Below are 16,713 nucleotides of genomic sequence, written 5' to 3'. Positions count from 1 at the left end.
GACAAGTTGCAGGCGTTGGATGAGGGAAAGTTGAAGGCCTAGATACAGAGAATTGCAACAGAGTGTTTTTCTATGCAAATAGAATAGAATAGAGTTTTTTTTCTATGCAAACACTCTGTTTTTTCTCAACTCCTGTAGGGTATTTGTCAAAACTACTGAAGTTTTGAAAGAGGTTATTAAAAATAATATAATAATGTTTGCATGCTTTTGGTTCATATTCTCAAACATTCTCTGGTTTTGAGGCACAGATCGAAGAAAGAGCAGACAAACCTGTGAAGAGTTCCTGGGACTCAAGGTCTGATGATTGTCTTTTTCTTTTCTTTTGTCTATATCCTGTAGTGGTTAGGTAACCTTTCTGTGATAAGTTAATTCAGCAGTTTATTTAGTGAAATCTGATTTTTGTAGATTCATAGAAAAGCAAAAAAAAAAAAAAAAAAGTACCTTGAACCAAAAGTGCAGAGGAGCTTTCTTGTGGTAAATAGATGACTTCCATTTTCTACATGAGTCTTTTCCTGCAAGCTTCTCAAACTCAGGTGGACTGTAAAAGGAGCCTTCAAACTCAATACAATCCTTACCTATAGTTATAAAGAAAAAATTAATCATTTTCATGAAAAATTATTTATTGATTTATTTATTTATATATTTCACTGTATGTACAACATAGAAAAGGAAAGACTGGTAAGACTGGTAAGACTGTATGCACGTACCTTTTCTCAACTTCTCTACATCCATCCAACCCTTTTTGGTTCCACATTTTACACGCCAGAGGTCTGTTTTTTGCAACACCAATAAAAGAAGAAGTAATTTCTCCATTTAAAAAATATTGTGCATATATTTTCATGGTCAATGTACAATGTACTATTAATTTGCAATTCTAGAAGTTGTATAAAGAGAGATGCCAGTTGTGGGAGTATTTCCTACTTTCGTTGTAATAGTTGTGATAATGCAAATATTTATAATTCAATTCATTTTTATTTATATAGCACCAAATCACAACAACAGTCACTTCAATGCATTATATTGGAAGATACAGACCCTGCAATAATACAGAGAAAACCCCAACAATCAGATAACCCCCTATGAGCAGGCACTTTGGTGACAGTGGCAAGGAAAAACTTTTTAACAAGAAGACTCGGGCAGAACCAGGCACAGAGAGGGTCAGCCATTCTGTCACGACCAGTTGGGGTGAGGGAGGGAGACAGGACAAAAGACATGCTGTGGAGCTGGTTCTTCATTAGATGATGCTGCCTAATTGAAGTGAAAATGTTGCCTGTCTTATTGTCACTTTGGATGAAAACTTGAAATACATCAGTTTGCTCCATTTTCCAACAATCTTTTGGGGGTTTTTTTCCCTTAAATTTTTATTTTAATAAAGCCAAAAATATTCTCCAGTGAAGGTATGATGCGATGCTAAGATCCCTGGAGAGTTTCCTAAATCTATATCTGCCAAAATCATGCAATCACGTAAAATCATTTTAATGTAATTATGCATGTCTTTATCTGAAGGAACAAAAGAAAGGCAGTTTCATTTAGGTAGTCTTGACTTGTGAAGAATTCACGCATGCATATATATATACATATGCATTTAAACAACTAGGAGGACAATAAAGAATAGGAAACCCTCAAAACTGTCATGTCTCATTATAGCCTGCAACTTCAACAGCTTCAGAAAAATTCTACTGCTTACACAGAAATATATTTTAATAAATAGATCTTCAGGGTAAAATGACCCGAAGGACTTACTCTTTTCATCTTTATCATCCGTGACTCTCTTTCTTTTCTTATGGCTAGTTCTTCCTTCTTCCTTTTTGTTGTCCTTGTCTTTTTTCCAAAAAAGTTCTGGGAACAGACTGCTCTCCATTTTGTAATTGTAATCTATCAACACAGATAAATAAAAAAAGTTGTTGTTATTGTTTATAAAAAATGCACCACACTATGTGGCATTTTTTATATGAGATAAATCTTGCATTTTCTATTAGCTTTTAACATTTTAGTCTAATTGTAAATAATTCTGTTGTTCCTCTGCGGGTGACAGACTAAGGAAGGAAGGAAAAACTGCCTGTGTAGGCAATGAGACTGAAAACATCTGAATACAAAGATGAAGTCTCGGTACTTTTATCCATATTATCCATATAGTTTAGCCGTTTAGACTTAACTGCTATCACTATCCAAATCAACAAATCCACTGTATACATAAATCCCCCCTATATATAGAGGTGTGTGTGTGTGTGTGTGTGTGTGTGTGTAAACAAAGTTACATTCTGTAATTACAATAACAATGAGGTCAAAAACAGCAGCAACCACAGGAGAGCAAATAGTCAGACATCTATGCATCAGTTCTAGTAATCATACATCCATTATCCATGTATAAAAACACAACTTGTTTTAAAAAGAACAGAGAGGTGAAACACCGGAGTAGGGACTTACCTCTGTCGCCGACTAAATAACACATGATTTTCCAGAACAGGAAAATGAAACTTAACTTTTCAGTTACACTGGAAAAAATAAACACTCCCACCCGTTAAGGTGTGTACATTGACTTCCGGTAAAGACGGCAAGTTTTACAGGTAAGACGATTTAAACTGACATTTACAGTCGCTATTTATATATGGAGAGAAACCTCAAAACGGTTGCAAGTGCACGTACGGTATGATTTACAAATGTGTATAATATGTATAATTTTGAGACAAATTTCACAGTGCCAGCTTCGCCGAGATCCGCAAACTTATGCTGTGTTCATGTCCCAGTGTAAAACTGGGACATCTGAGTTTCCTCCATATACCTGCATTTTGTTTATTCATTTATTCAAATAAAGTGATGGTTCCTTTTTCTAAATACAGCAGAAAATGTGATTTACCAATTACAGACAGTACACAGTTGCCTATATAATAATCTGCTGCTACATGCTGGACGATCTTCTGGTGGGAAAAGTCATTCAGTGCTCGGCTGCAGAACACAACATCACTGTGGATCATCCTCTGGACCAAACATATGCTAACTAATCTCTTTATATTTTTGAATATAAATATAACCCAAGAAATGTGGAATAACACTGATGCTAATTGTCCTTTCTCTAATTAAAGCAGGCTAACATTAATGTTAGCATAATAAATAACCAAGGACATTTGAGCGTGTAGCAGGCTACTGTGTAGTGTCTGTAATTGGTAAATCTATGTTTTCCAGTAAAGTGGCCAAGACCTGATCTGTTTATTTAGAAAAAAAACCCCGTCTAATTTATTTGAGAAATACAGTGGAAAATTATATGTCTCAGTTTTACACTGGGGCTGAACGTCACGTTTGTGCCTCAACTACCCAGTAGCCTATGCATATTTCTCTCCATATCCATGTAACAAGATACATCCACATTAAAGGAGCATGTAAAGGCTGCAAACTGAGCGAAAGTTTCTTCATCTGAGCAACCTCTGAACCATAATGTGGTTACTCCGATTTAATTTTTTATGTAAAATGAACTGTTGTGACCGGTCAGAATTGGCCTATGATAACTTTATAAATCTTGCCTTTTAGTTATTTAGACGTGAATTTATTAACTTATTTAATAGTAATAGTAAAGGAAAGCCAAGATGTCTAGGCAGGGTGGCACACCTCTTCAGTGAAGTAGGTGAAATTCTCCTAAATGTAAATGGAGTCAACAAAATAGCCACAAAAACACTTAAAAACTCTTCTAAGAAAACAAAGAGTAGCTGATTTTTACAAGTCTTATGGTAGAAGAACTGTATTAAAAAAAAAACTGTGGCAGTACAGTGTGCTGATCACAGCATGCACTAAGAAAATCTACTGGAGCTCACATTAGAAATGATTTTGTTGTGGTTTTTTCACCTATGCTGAGCCAGTACACAGACTTTAAGATCCCTCACCTACTGAGTTTCACTTTAACCCCCGAGTATACTCATTTTACTTTCACCCACAATCTAGGCAACAGAAAACAGTTATTTTTTAAACTCCCTTTTCACTGCAGGTGTCCTATGTAACATATTCAGTCAAAGTACATTCATTAGAATTAAATGTGAAATTTTTTTATTATCATGTACTAATAGTATTTTATTCTTATATTAATATAATATACCAAGGTTCAGTTACCTTTGTACAAATACGATTAGTTGAATTGTGCTCTAAGGAGCTTATTTTTACTTTCATACTTTGAGTACATTTCAGAGCCTGTACGTTTTCACTTTTACAGTACGGAACGCTATCAAACATGGATTGGTTATATATTTCAATTCAATTCATTTTTATTTATTTAAGTGCATTATCACAACAACAACAATTGCCTCAAGGCACTTTATATTGTAAGGTAATAATAAGCATACTGTCTGTTTGCACATATTTCAGTGAATATTCCTATAAAGAAATGAGCTGTGCTTGAACCACAAAACACCCTATTTTTTATGCATTTAATTGATACAATTTATAAGTTTTACATTTAACATATTGTTATTTTTTTTAAACTAAAATAACTTTCTTGGTCAATTACAGTCACAATCATTAAAAAAAGGAGTAACACAGTAAATGTTGAATTCAATGTTTTTTTCCTGCTTAACACAGAAACCCATGTCATGAAGCTCCTGGAACACAATTTTTATGTTGACGTTAATACCAGAGGATGCTCGGTACTCTGCAGTTACTGATAAGCGAGACATGACTACATATTGCTGTGAAGTAATTTAACAATGGACCATATCATCTCATAGCTTGCAATAGCACTTTAATCCTGCCACTATTTTTTTCTTAGCATTTTTACAGTTACTTTACCTAGTTACCTGAGGAGAATCTTTAATGCTATGGTAACACTTTCTAATTATTGGATGATACATTTGAATCACATTTTTAATGAAAAAGCTGAAAATATATATATTTTTAATTATGTTTTGTGCTGATAGTTTTGCTTGATGTACATTTGAGGCTGAAGACCACTATATTTCACTATTCTTTGATGTGAGTGTCTTGCTTGCAGGGATATGAATACCAGTTTGGTTCATAATCAGAATCATAAGATTCTGAATTGACCTCATCTTCATCCTCCTCTGTGATCAAATTGAGCCTCCAGGAGTGTCAGCTGTTTACTCCTGCTGCTCATTTTGTAAAACAGGTGAGTATATCATATGTAGCTGCAGTGGGTGGAGTTTTTGTCTTTGGGAACAGAAAAGGTTCCCATCAAAAGTCATAATAACACCTGCATTCTCACACTTTATATAAGGTCAATAAGGTGTGTGTGTTTTGTGGTGAAGTATGTCTCCCAGCTGCAAAGAAACAAATAGTATTTGACACTTCAAACCCTTTTCCCCCACTTTGACTACAAGTTCAAATTGACATGATAAGTATCTATGTAACATAAACAAGCCAAGCAAGATTCATATTAAAAAAATGCTTTTAGCTATTATTTATTTTACATTTTTTTAACATTTCAAAATAGGTCAATTTGACCCACAACATAATAGGCCAAGACAAAATGCCAGGGGGACTCTCAATCCCACCTGTCTCGATAGACTTTATCCATTGCTAATTGCTTAAATGTATAATGTTTATCATATATCAATGTACACAATAGCTTTCCTTCAGTTAAAAGAAAAAAAGAAAGAAAGAAAGAAAGAAAGAAAGAAAGAAAGAAAGAAAGAAAGGCACTTACCTCCTTGCAAAGGCACCTTAAGACCTGATTTTAAAGACTCCCAAGTCAGAGCTTAGAGTTAAACAACCACCAGAGGTCTCTGTAGTGTCCAACTTCAGTTCACTGAGGATATACTGACTATGATCAGACTACTTGTCACATTAGAAAGGTAAGCAAGGCCTGGCATTTAAAAACAGCTGCTTTCTGATGAAGTTCAAATGATTATTTCTCCAAAATTAATTTGTCTTTTGTATTTTTAGTCTTGTCATTCTTTCTTTTATTCACACAAGCCATTTCCATTGTTATATTAGTGTCAAGTGAAACCACAATGGACCAAAAACATTCAATTTATTCATAAATTTATATTTTTATGTATATTTTGCCTTCAGACTTTCATTTATTTTCAGTCCACTCCTGTTACCTGACCATTTTCAGAGGAATACTTTTTTATTTGTTAAGCCACATAAAACTGACCTATGAATTATTTAAACATAAAAAAGATACTTAACATAAGTGATGAGCCAGTATTGTATTGACAAAAACAAACAACTGTCTTTAGGCACTTTGTTACTACCAGTCAAAAGCACAGAGCCTGTTCCTATTTATTTAGTTGACTCTATGAAAAATGTCAACAATAACAAAGTTTAACAGGCATAAAAAATATTTATGCACCAACAGGGTGAATCCCAAAGAGCTATTAAATTACAATTTGGTATATCTTGGCATGTCATGCAGTTTGCGTTGAAAAATGTGATGAAAAATTGGACTAGTAGAGGAAAGAATACGTTGTTTCAAGCCCGAAAAACACTATCTACACCAGATGAGCAGCATCTGAAAGTCAACTCCTTAAAGAACAAGAAAAAAGCAAAGACCTGACACAGGACCTGAGAGATCTACTGTTCATTGAAGCCACATCAGAAATGGTCTCGGTGGAAAAGATGTCTGTCAAGATGTCATTTTTAAAGAAGGAAAAAAATCTAAAAAAGACTGAGGTATGCCAAATTACACAAGAACTGGAAAAATAGAAAATCAGTGGCAACTGCTCATATGAAGTGATGAATCCAAAAGTGAAACTCCTGAGTTAAATCATTGGGAATCTGAACACAGAAAAGTACCATCAGATTTGATCCATGCGTCATTTTATGGCATGACAATGATCCCAAACACATTGCCAATCCAGAAAAAGCATACTCAGATAGAAAAACTCAATAAAACACTATCAGTCATGGACTCACCTCCCCAGAGTCCGGACATCAACATCACTGAAGCAGTGTGAGATCATCTTCACAGAGGGCAGAACAAAAAGCAGTCAACATCCAAAGACAGCTTTAAATATTCTTCAAGAAGCCTGCAGAACTATTCCTGAAGACTACTTAAAGAAATGAGAACAAAGCTGCATAAGCGAGTTCAGACTGTGTCGAAGAATAAAGGTGGTCGTACCAAATACTGACTTTCAAACTCGTTAGCATTTTAAAACTCTGTATTGTATTTCCATGTATATTTCCACAAATCCTTGCATCTACTTTTTTCCTAGTAAAATATAAAGAAAAAGTGGTGGGCCGAGACTTTTGTGTAGTACTTTAAATATTGTTTTCATTAGCATTTTTACAGTTCTGTTATCTGATTAAATATGAGATTAATGAGATGATGTCAGATGACAATATTTTCTAATTATGGACAGACAAATTTGTATGAAAATGATTTTTATTAATTAAATCAGTTAGATATATCATCTGTCACACATTTGAATGATAAATCACTAACAAAGTAAAAGCTCATCTATTTCTTTTTCTTAGTAAGACCTGGTATTTTTCCTGGAATAATTGGAAATATCTTAAAAGACACCACAATTAAAATGATTCCTATTCCACAAAGCCATTTAGCTGCTACCCCAAGATCCCAACATAACAGTAGACACAATACAGCCAGTAACAGGATGCTCTTCATGATGTAAGACTTGCTGCACAACTCCCCCTCTGCGTCTTTTCTTGCTCTTTCCTCCTCTTGTCTCCACAGCTTTGTCTTCATCTTCTTTAGGTCTTCATCCTTGTAACACTCCCTCAGATTTTCCTCCTTTTTGCTGATTTCTTCATGTCTCTCTGCAAGGATGCTTTCCTGTCTTTTTCTGATTTTCCTCTCCTTCTCAGGGTACAACTCTGTCTTGTAGTAACTACCTCCATTCAGGGTCACCAGGGTCTCGATCTTCTCCATAAAAGTTGTGACCTGCTTCTGGTCCTCCGGGGTTTTGTTGTTGAAGACGTGGAAGCCACCGCTACACTTGCGTATGAAGTTGCGGAGGTTCTCGTCACTCTCAGTAATGATGTCATTTATTGTTTTGTTTTCCAGGCGATCGCCGTGGGTGAACAGCATGATGGTGTAGTCCCACACTCTTGGGCCAAACTTTGCTTCGATCAGCGTGTGGGTGTCTTGGTCTTCCTGAGTCAGCCTTCCTAAAGGAACAACATATGCAAAGATGTGGAGTTTCAGAAGAATCTGAAAAAATTCTCTCGGATGATGTCCTCCTTGTTGCTTCCCTTCTTGAAAAGCCCAGGTGTGTCAATCACATCGACAGGTATATCTCCAACCACCCGGGACTCTTTTTCACAGTGAACAGTGTGTGAACAGCTTCATCTCTGAAGAGATGAACACCGTTTTATTGAGGATGGTGTTCCCACTCGAGCTCTTGCCTGCACCACATTTTCCAAGAAGCATGATCCTCAACGACTCTGTCAACCCAACAGAACAAGCATTTTGAGAGTTCATGAAAGCTGTTGTTCCCTTCATTCTGACTTCTGATATTAGCCGTGTTTAATTCTTAGAACTTCATGGCTTTCACATATTAGCCCAGACTGTTACATTTGAGGGCACAAACCAACTTTTTTATTATGTTGTTACATTGTGGTAAATACATAGCATTTTGGCATTTGTTGATGAATATAATAAAAAGTAAAGATTAATATGTTGTATGTGGTGTTATGATACAATATGTGGTTTGTTTTGTTTTTATATGCCTGTTGAAATATTTTTCATATCTTACTTTTTCAGAAAATTAAATTTTGTATTATTAACCAAATTGATCCAGGCATATATGATTCTGTTACTGCAGAAATTGCTATTACTAAATTTAACCACTAATTTCAACAAGTGTGTGGCATAATTCCGGCTACAATTTATTAAAATTATTTGGTTTGTTGGCAAAGAACTGGGTTTTAAGCACAGTCTTGTTGTTGGCGACCGAAGGTCTCTGATTGAGGTGCAACTTGCTCAGAGTCATTTAAACAAATATCACTGGGAGTGTGTGTATATATTTCAGTCTCTATGTATACTGTTCACCCTGTGTGGATTTGCGAAAATCCTAAAGAAATTCAAACTTGTACAGCTAATTCTTTGTTTGTTTGTTTGTTTTGAAGTTATTAAAGATATACAATCATTCCACCCTGGGAAATGAAGAGTCCAAAGAAATCACTGAAAGCCCAAAATTATCATGACATTCAGTGGACATAAACTTGACCACAGCTATATCTGTGGTCATACTAATCGATCCAAAAAACTAAATTACTTCGCTGGGTAACTTGTTAAATAACTAAGCTACTAACTTAAGCTTCGTAACTTTGTAACTACCTAAACTATTCATATTTGCAAAGTTTAATCACACATTTATAATACTGATGTACAGAGTCTCTTAGTTTTTTGGATATACAGATATATTTCCAATCAGTGATTGGTTTAGCTGTGATGTAGAGTGGAGATGAAAAGAGGTAAAGGCAGGTAGAGGTAGAAGCAGGCAAAGCAGACAAAAGTAAAAAGGAGCCTTTATTCAAAAGATACAAAGACTCCAAAGAGCCCCCCCCCCCCCCAATACCCCATCCCACCTTCTTCAAATGTAACAAGAGTGGTGTCAAGCGTTTGTGTAACGTTTGTCCAGACTTCTGATATTCTCTCTGATTGTAAAATATAAAATATGTGGATGTATTTATAAGTTAAACTTGTGGTTTAATCCTGCAACTTATTCGGTTTCCATGTCTGACAAGCGTCCAGAGTAAGGACAGACTGAAAAAATCCATCTGTGGTATTTTTGAGGGAGAGCTGATGAGAATGAGTCTTTCCACCCCTGATGATACAGCAGCACAAACTCAGCAGCACAAACTCAGCAGTGTGTGAGGAAGAGGAGGAGGCAGAAGAGCCAGCACCAGCTGAGAGATGGAGAGAAGAGACAGACTGTTCCTTCTTTGTGAAAGACTGCTGGAAAAGTTTAAAATAACTAACTAACTGTCCTGAATAAATCTTATTGGGTAATGTTAAAATAATTTTATCATTAAATATTTTAACTTTAGGAGAATGTGCTCAGGCAGTTCCAAGTAAAAACTGTGCACAGCAGTAAAAAGTTCTATATTCAGAAACTTAATCAACACCAGAATACACCTGAAAGTAAATGTCAGTATTTTTTTTCTTCGGTTATATAAAACATGGTGTATCTTGGATTAATAGCACTGCTGTGTTTGTTGCATATATATTTTACACTCCTGTGGTCTCAGCCTCAGAAGAGGAAGGAAATAAGACTAGACTGTCCCATTTAACAGCCTTGCACTTTTGGCCTTCAAAGGACCCGGCCTATGTAGACTGTGAAGGCTGGGAGCTTTGAAGAATGCAGGCCCTGAATTGGGACAAACCTAATATCACATGTTTAAAAGAAAGAAAAAAACAAACACATCACTTCAGTGTTGTGTACATATAACAAATAACTTAGCAAAGAACCAGTATTAAATTGTATCTTTAGGTACTTTGGTACTAGCAGCCTGTCACAAAAACATACAATTTCTTCCAATTTCTTTAGATTAATCTATGAAAAATTCCAAAGATAACACAGTTTGATAGGCAGAATTTTTTTTATTGTGGAACCAACTGATGCCCAAAGATCTATTAGCTGGACACTTAACATATCTCTGCATGACGTGTCCTGGCTCAAGACTTTTGCACATCACTGTAACTCTCCTTTATTCATTTCATATTTTCTCATTATGGTTGGACAAATTTACATGAATTTTTTGGGGGGGTCTAATTTCTTTGGAATTTAAACAGTTATGCTCATCTGTCACAGATATGATTGATGTATTACTAACAATGCTTCAAAGTAAAAGAGCACATATTGTTATTTTCTTGCAAATTTCTAAAAGTTCTTGCTCCTTGGAAGCAAAACATAAAGAAATGAACTGTGGCTCAAGACATTGCACGATGCTGTTTAAAGGCTACTTCTTACAACTATTACTACAGGTTGGGCAAAGTCCAAAGGAAACACAGTTTCATAACACTTGCAAAATTTACAGATAAAAAGCATCAATATTGTTTATTCACATTTTACAGGAAGGAAATATCAGCTATCTGTTTCATTCTAAAAACAAAGTAAAACATGGTAATCAACAATACTAAAGGAAACCTGAGTACAGCAACGACAAAGTACGGTGTATAAATGCAGCACACTTGATTTTGTAGCTTTTGTCAAAAGTAACATTCCACCCAAGAAACCTCCAGATAACATGTGTCAGTTTGTGGATGTAAACAGCGATCTTTTAATTTATTGTCTGCAATGTCAGCTTTACATTAATCCTCATTTTTTAAGTTCTTTTATTTTCAAAGTGTAATACTCTTCTTGTAATTTTAAAACCTTCAGTTGCATTTTTATTTTTTTCCTCTTCAGTTGATCAAGATCCAAACCAGAGCTGGCTGAGGGCCCAGGCAACCGGGCCTCTGACATGTCCACACTGCAAGTCAAAAAACGCTTGTTTATGGAATTAGTTTTCATATATTTTGTCTAGAAAGAAAACATATTCTTAACAAGCAAGTTTTGCACAAGAAAATTAAGCTCACTCAAGGAAGATATCTCTAACTTTTTCTTAATAATATATTTCAGCTCATCGTGAGCTTTATTTACCAGTTACAGGGTACACTGCAAAAACAGCTCTACTTAAAATTTTCTTACAAATAAATGCAATCAGAGGTTTGACGTGATTTAGATGAGCTGTGGAAAAAACTTTTAATACTGTGATAAATCAAAAATCTTTGCCTAAATGATATGACAGCTACTTCTTACCTCATCTCTGGCATCATGGATTGTACTTCAGCTACACTGTGGCCAGAGCAGGGGACATCTTTATGTTCACACTCATCTGACACGGGCAGAGCTTCACAGGAAGGACCTGTACATTTAGAAAACATATTGAAAAAAAATAAACACACACAGAGCTTTTTTTTTTTCTTTTTCTTTCTCACCGTCTTGCTCTTTGATTGCTGTGTTTGAGGTCACATCGCTGAGGTTTCCACTGACATCAGATCCTGAATTTACAACTGTGATGTTTACAGAGATTTTATTTTGAAAGGTCGAATGTAAGGCGGAAGGATATAGAAAAAGGACAACGGAAAAACTGTGGAAGTAAACAAATTAGCGCTGCAGACTGTGTTACCGCTGCAAGCCTGAGAATTAAAGAATGTAACTGAGAAGTACTGAAGGTGTCCTCATTTAATGTTTGAGGCATGCAAACATTACATTGGCGACGAGAGTAAAGGCTACAACCAAAGCAAGACGAAGGAAGTTTCCCTACCCGCAGCTTAGGAGACAAGAACATGGCTGTACACGCTACTCCACTTCCACCCTTCGACACGGAGACCGACCTCGGTTCCGTCGGACCTCGCTGGACGAAATGGCTTCAGAGGTTTGAAAACTACACCACAGCAATGAATATTACTGGAGATGCGAGATTAAGAGCATTATTGCTGCATGTGGCTGGTGAAAAAGTGCATGACGTCTACGACACGTTAGCAATGGATGGCGACAAGTACGCAGATACAAAACAGAAAATGTCAGCATACTTTGCGCCCAAAAAAAATGTGCAGTATCAGATTTATCTGTTCAGGAAAGCGGTGCAGGAATCAGGTGAAACGTTGGACAACTATCACACCAGGCTGAGGATTTTAGCCAAAAACTGTGAGTTTGCAGACATGGCTGCAGAGATTAAAACACAAATTATCCAAAGCTGTACATCATCACAGCTGCGTAGAAAAGCACTCAGAGAACCTGATTTAACATTGGATGATCAATTAAATCATGGCTGTGCATGTGAGTTGTCTGAATTGCAAGCTACAGGGATGTAAGCTGACAAGACAGCTGCAGTTAATAAAGTACAGCACAAAACAGGACGTGACACCACGGCTAGAAACAAATGGACACCCTCATGGCAGCCGAATAACCGCTGTCGAAACTGTGGAGGCAGATATCCTCATGAGCAAGGCTGCCCAGCCAAAGACAAAATCTGTAATGCTTGTGGCAAATTCAATCATTTTGCAAAGCAATGTCGCTCAAAGAGAAAAGAGACACATTGTGGAAAGAAGTATAAGACAAACCTGCCACTGCAAACTGTTCATCAAGTCACAGATAGCACTGCACATGTGGAGACAGGGCGCACATCCAGCGGTGATGAGGCTTATGTATATGTGGTGAACACAGCTCAACATCCTAAACTCCCACACACTGAAGTCAGAGTAATGGACACCCAGATACCGGTGCTAATCGACTCTGGGGCCACTGCTAACTGCTTAACTGAAGCCACCTACAACAAACTGACACCACGTCCTATGTTAACTTCTACAGACATCAAGATTTACCCATACCACTCATCTACGTCTCTCCCTGTATGTGGTGCGTTCAGGTGCAGTGTGGAAAAACAAGACAAAACAGTTAGGTGTTCCTTCTTTGTCATTAAAGGAGGAGGTTTCAATATTTTGAGTTTTGAAACCTCAAAAGACTTGGGACTCCTTCATATTGTCACTGCAGTCTCTTCTCAGTCTCAACGTTCCGTTGCAGACGAGCTAGTGGAACAACACCCAGAACTTTTCCAGGGAATTGGAAAACTCAAAGATTTTCAAGTGAAACTGCACATAAACACAGATGTAAAATCAACCTGTCAACCACACAGACGTGTTCCTTTTCATTTATGTCAAAAAGTGGAGGACGAACTTCAGAAATTGGAAGCTGATGACATTATTGAAAAAGTTACGGGACCAACACCGTGGGTTTCACCCATTTTAACACTGCCAAAACCAAAGAATCCAGAGGAAGTACGGATATGTGTGGACATGAGACAAGCAAACACTGCAATCGAACGTGAACGACATGTCACACCCACGATTGATGATGTAATCCATGAGCTGAATGGATCTACGGTGTTCTCAAAACTTGATCTCAGGGCAGGATACCACCAACTTGAACTACACCCTGACAGCCGCTACATTACGACGTTCACTACTCATCTGGGACTTCGGAGATATAAAAGACTGAGCTTCGGAGTCTCTTCTGCAGCTGAAGTGTTCCAAAATGCTGTTCATCAGACGCTGCAAGGACTGAACGGAGTCAAAAATCTCAGTGATGACATTATAGTCTTTGACAGGGACCAGGCTGACCATGACAACAATCTTACAGCTCTTTTTAAGCAACTATCAGAGTCAGGTCTTACTCTGAATCGAGAGAAGTGTGAATTTAATAAAACAAAACTTGAGTTTTTTGGTTTCATCTTCTCTGCAGGTGGCGTTTCAGCAGATCCTAAAAAGGTTGCAGCAGTTCAACACGCTCCCAACCTGAAAACACCTGCTGACATCAAAAGTCTCCTTGGCATGGCCAATTACTGCTCGAGGTTCATCAGGGAATTCTCATCGATCTCTGAGCCACTGCGCAGGCTCACACACAAGGACACCCCTTGGACATGGGGTCAGGACCAAGTAACTGCATTGCAGGCACTCAAGGTCAGTCTCACAAGCGACACGACGATGTCCTACTTCTATCCCAGCAGACAGACTGAACTAATTGTTGATGCTAGTCCAGTAGGACTGGGTGCCATTCTCTGTCAAAAAGATGAAAAGGGGATGAAGCACATTATTGCATATGCAAGCAGAGCACTGAGTGATGTGGAAACGAGATACTCGCAAACTGAGAAAGAAGCACTCGCCATTGTGTGGAGTTGCAAACATTTCCATTTGTATGTTTATGGACATCCATTCACACTGGTGACCGATCACAAGGCACTTGAAATCATCTGGAATAACCCAAGATCAAAACCACCTGCCAGAATAGAAAGATGGGGACTGAGACTTCAGCCATATAACTTCAGAGTGGAATACAGAAAAGGTGCTGATAATCCAGCTGACTTTATGTCACGTCATCCAGTGCCAACACAGGAGAATGAAAGTGCTCATGCATGTAAGGTTGCAGAAGAGTATGTTAATTTCTTCTCTTATCACTCCACCCCAAAAGCCATGACACTTCAGGAGATAAAAACAGAGACTCTGAAAGACCAGGTTTTGCAGGAAGTCATTGGTCACATCAGGAACAACACGTGGCATCTAACAGATAAATCCCAGCATGCTGACATTTTGAAATCATTCAAACATGTTCAAAGTGAACTAACAGTAGCTGACTCATCTGACTTCATACTCAGAGGCACAAGGATAGTTATTCCAACTGTCCTGCAAGAAAGAGCAATACAACTGGCACACGAAGGGCACCAGGGTATCGTCAAGACCAAAGCGCCGCTACGTACCAAAGTATGGTTCCCAGAGATCGATCGGAAAGCGGAATCTGCAGTTCAAAACTGTCTGCCATGCCAAGCTAGCACACCTGTCACGCCCACTGATCCTCTGCAGATGTCACCATTACCCGAAACGCCCTGGCACAGTGTCAGTGCAGATTTTTATGGACCGCTCCCTACGGGGGAATACCTGCTCGTTATCACAGACGAGTATTCTCGCTATCCAGTCGTTGAAAGTGTATGCTCAACATCAGCATCTTCTGTTATCCCAGTCATTGACAAAGTGTTCTCCATGTTTGGAAATCCCAAGGACAGTAAAAACTGACAATGGTCCTCCTTTCAACAGCGAGGCTTTCTCACAGTTTGCAGACTACCTGGGATTTCATCATCGCAAAATCACACCTTGTTGGCCTCAGGCGAATGCTATTGCTGAGAGGTTTATGAGAACCCTAGGCAAAGCACTGAGAGTTGCCGAGACACAGGGCACACCATGGAAACAGCAACTAAACATCTTTCTTCGTGAGTACAGATCTACACCTCAAAGCACAACGGCGAGCTCACCAGCTGAAATACTGTTTCAACGCCAGCTATACACCAAGCTCCCTTTCTTTAACACCACTCCACAGAAGTGTTCAGATGCTGAAGTGAGAGCAAGGGATGATAGTGCAAAGATCAAGATGAAGGTGGTCGCAGATGCAACCCGTCGCGCCAGACCACACTCACTAAGTCTGCGTGACACAGTGCTGCATCGCCAACCCAAGCACAACAAATTATCCACACCGTACAATGCAAAACCCTACAACGTGACCAAGGTTAAGGGTTCTGAAATTACAGCTACAAGGGATGGACACTCGATTGTCAGGAATGCATCATTCTTCAAGAAAATCAGACATGGACTTGAAGATGCCCCACCTGTACGGCATGTCGACCCCGCCTTATCAGACAAGCCTAGATACCCAGTCAGATCAAACAGACGCGTACCTATGCATCTGTCTGATTACATCAGATCTAAGACTTGAATATCTGAGTGACCAGTTAAAGGTTACGCTGTGTGTAACATGTTTGATGTTCCTGAATCTAACACTGTAACCTGTATTCTAGTGTTGAATGTTGATAGTGTTTAGTCAGAGATCTGCGCAAATGCAGTGCTGTTTAATTGATGTTTAGGTGTGGAGAAACTCAAGTAATAAGAAGGTTCAGTAATTTCATTTCGTGTCGTTGTCATAGGTTTGGATTAGTAAGTCACCTCGCTGAGTACCTGAGTTTGTTAAAGAAAAAAAAAGGAGGTGATTGTGATATTTTATTTTGAAAGGTCGAATGTAAGGCGGAAGGATATAGAAAAAGGACAACGGAAAAACTGTGGAAATAAACAAGTTAGCGCTGCAGACTGTGTTACCGCTGCAAGCCTGAGAATTAAAGAATGTAACTGATAAATACTGAAGGTGTCCTCATTTAATGTTTGAGGCATGCAAACATTACAACAACCTCTCTTTCATTTTCAGGCTTTGCCATCTCTTC

General features: G+C 37.9%; 1 protein-coding gene and 1 long non-coding RNA gene across 31 annotated transcripts in view; one reads left to right on the top strand and one right to left on the bottom strand.

Annotated features, from left to right (window-relative positions):
- The window catches only part of LOC102081056 (glutamic acid-rich protein), a 149,753-nt gene that overhangs the window by 78,692 nt on the left and 54,348 nt on the right, over positions 1–16,713 (bottom strand). For 5 of the 30 annotated variants that reach the window (XM_025906835.1, XM_025906834.1, XM_025906819.1 and 2 more), the window contains 3 exons: positions 16,680–16,713; positions 11,891–11,965; positions 11,712–11,817 (listed from right to left, as the gene is read on the bottom strand). The exon at positions 16,680–16,713 is cut by the window's right edge. The exons of 20 other annotated variants lie outside the window; for them this stretch is intronic. In XM_025906835.1, coding sequence (XP_025762620.1) covers positions 11,712–11,817; positions 11,891–11,965; positions 16,680–16,713 — 215 coding nt within the window. Of the gene's footprint in view, positions 1–10,460; positions 11,383–11,711; positions 11,818–11,890; positions 11,966–16,679 lie in introns of those variants that run through there. 5 more of the 30 variants (XM_025906823.1, XM_025906821.1, XM_025906822.1 and 2 more) reach the window with 5 other exon arrangements.
- LOC109201992 (uncharacterized) lies at positions 2,512–9,317 on the top strand. The gene is made up of 3 exons (XR_002061948.2): positions 2,512–2,567; positions 4,973–5,107; positions 7,970–9,317. It is a non-coding gene; the product is annotated as an uncharacterized LOC109201992 (long non-coding RNA).

Source organism: Oreochromis niloticus, linkage group LG4 (assembly GCF_001858045.2).
Source record: "Oreochromis niloticus isolate F11D_XX linkage group LG4, O_niloticus_UMD_NMBU, whole genome shotgun sequence".
Classification (NCBI taxonomy): domain Eukaryota; kingdom Metazoa; phylum Chordata; class Actinopteri; order Cichliformes; family Cichlidae; genus Oreochromis; species Oreochromis niloticus.
Note: the sequence above shows the minus strand (reverse complement) of the source record. Positions and strands in the feature narration are given on the sequence as shown.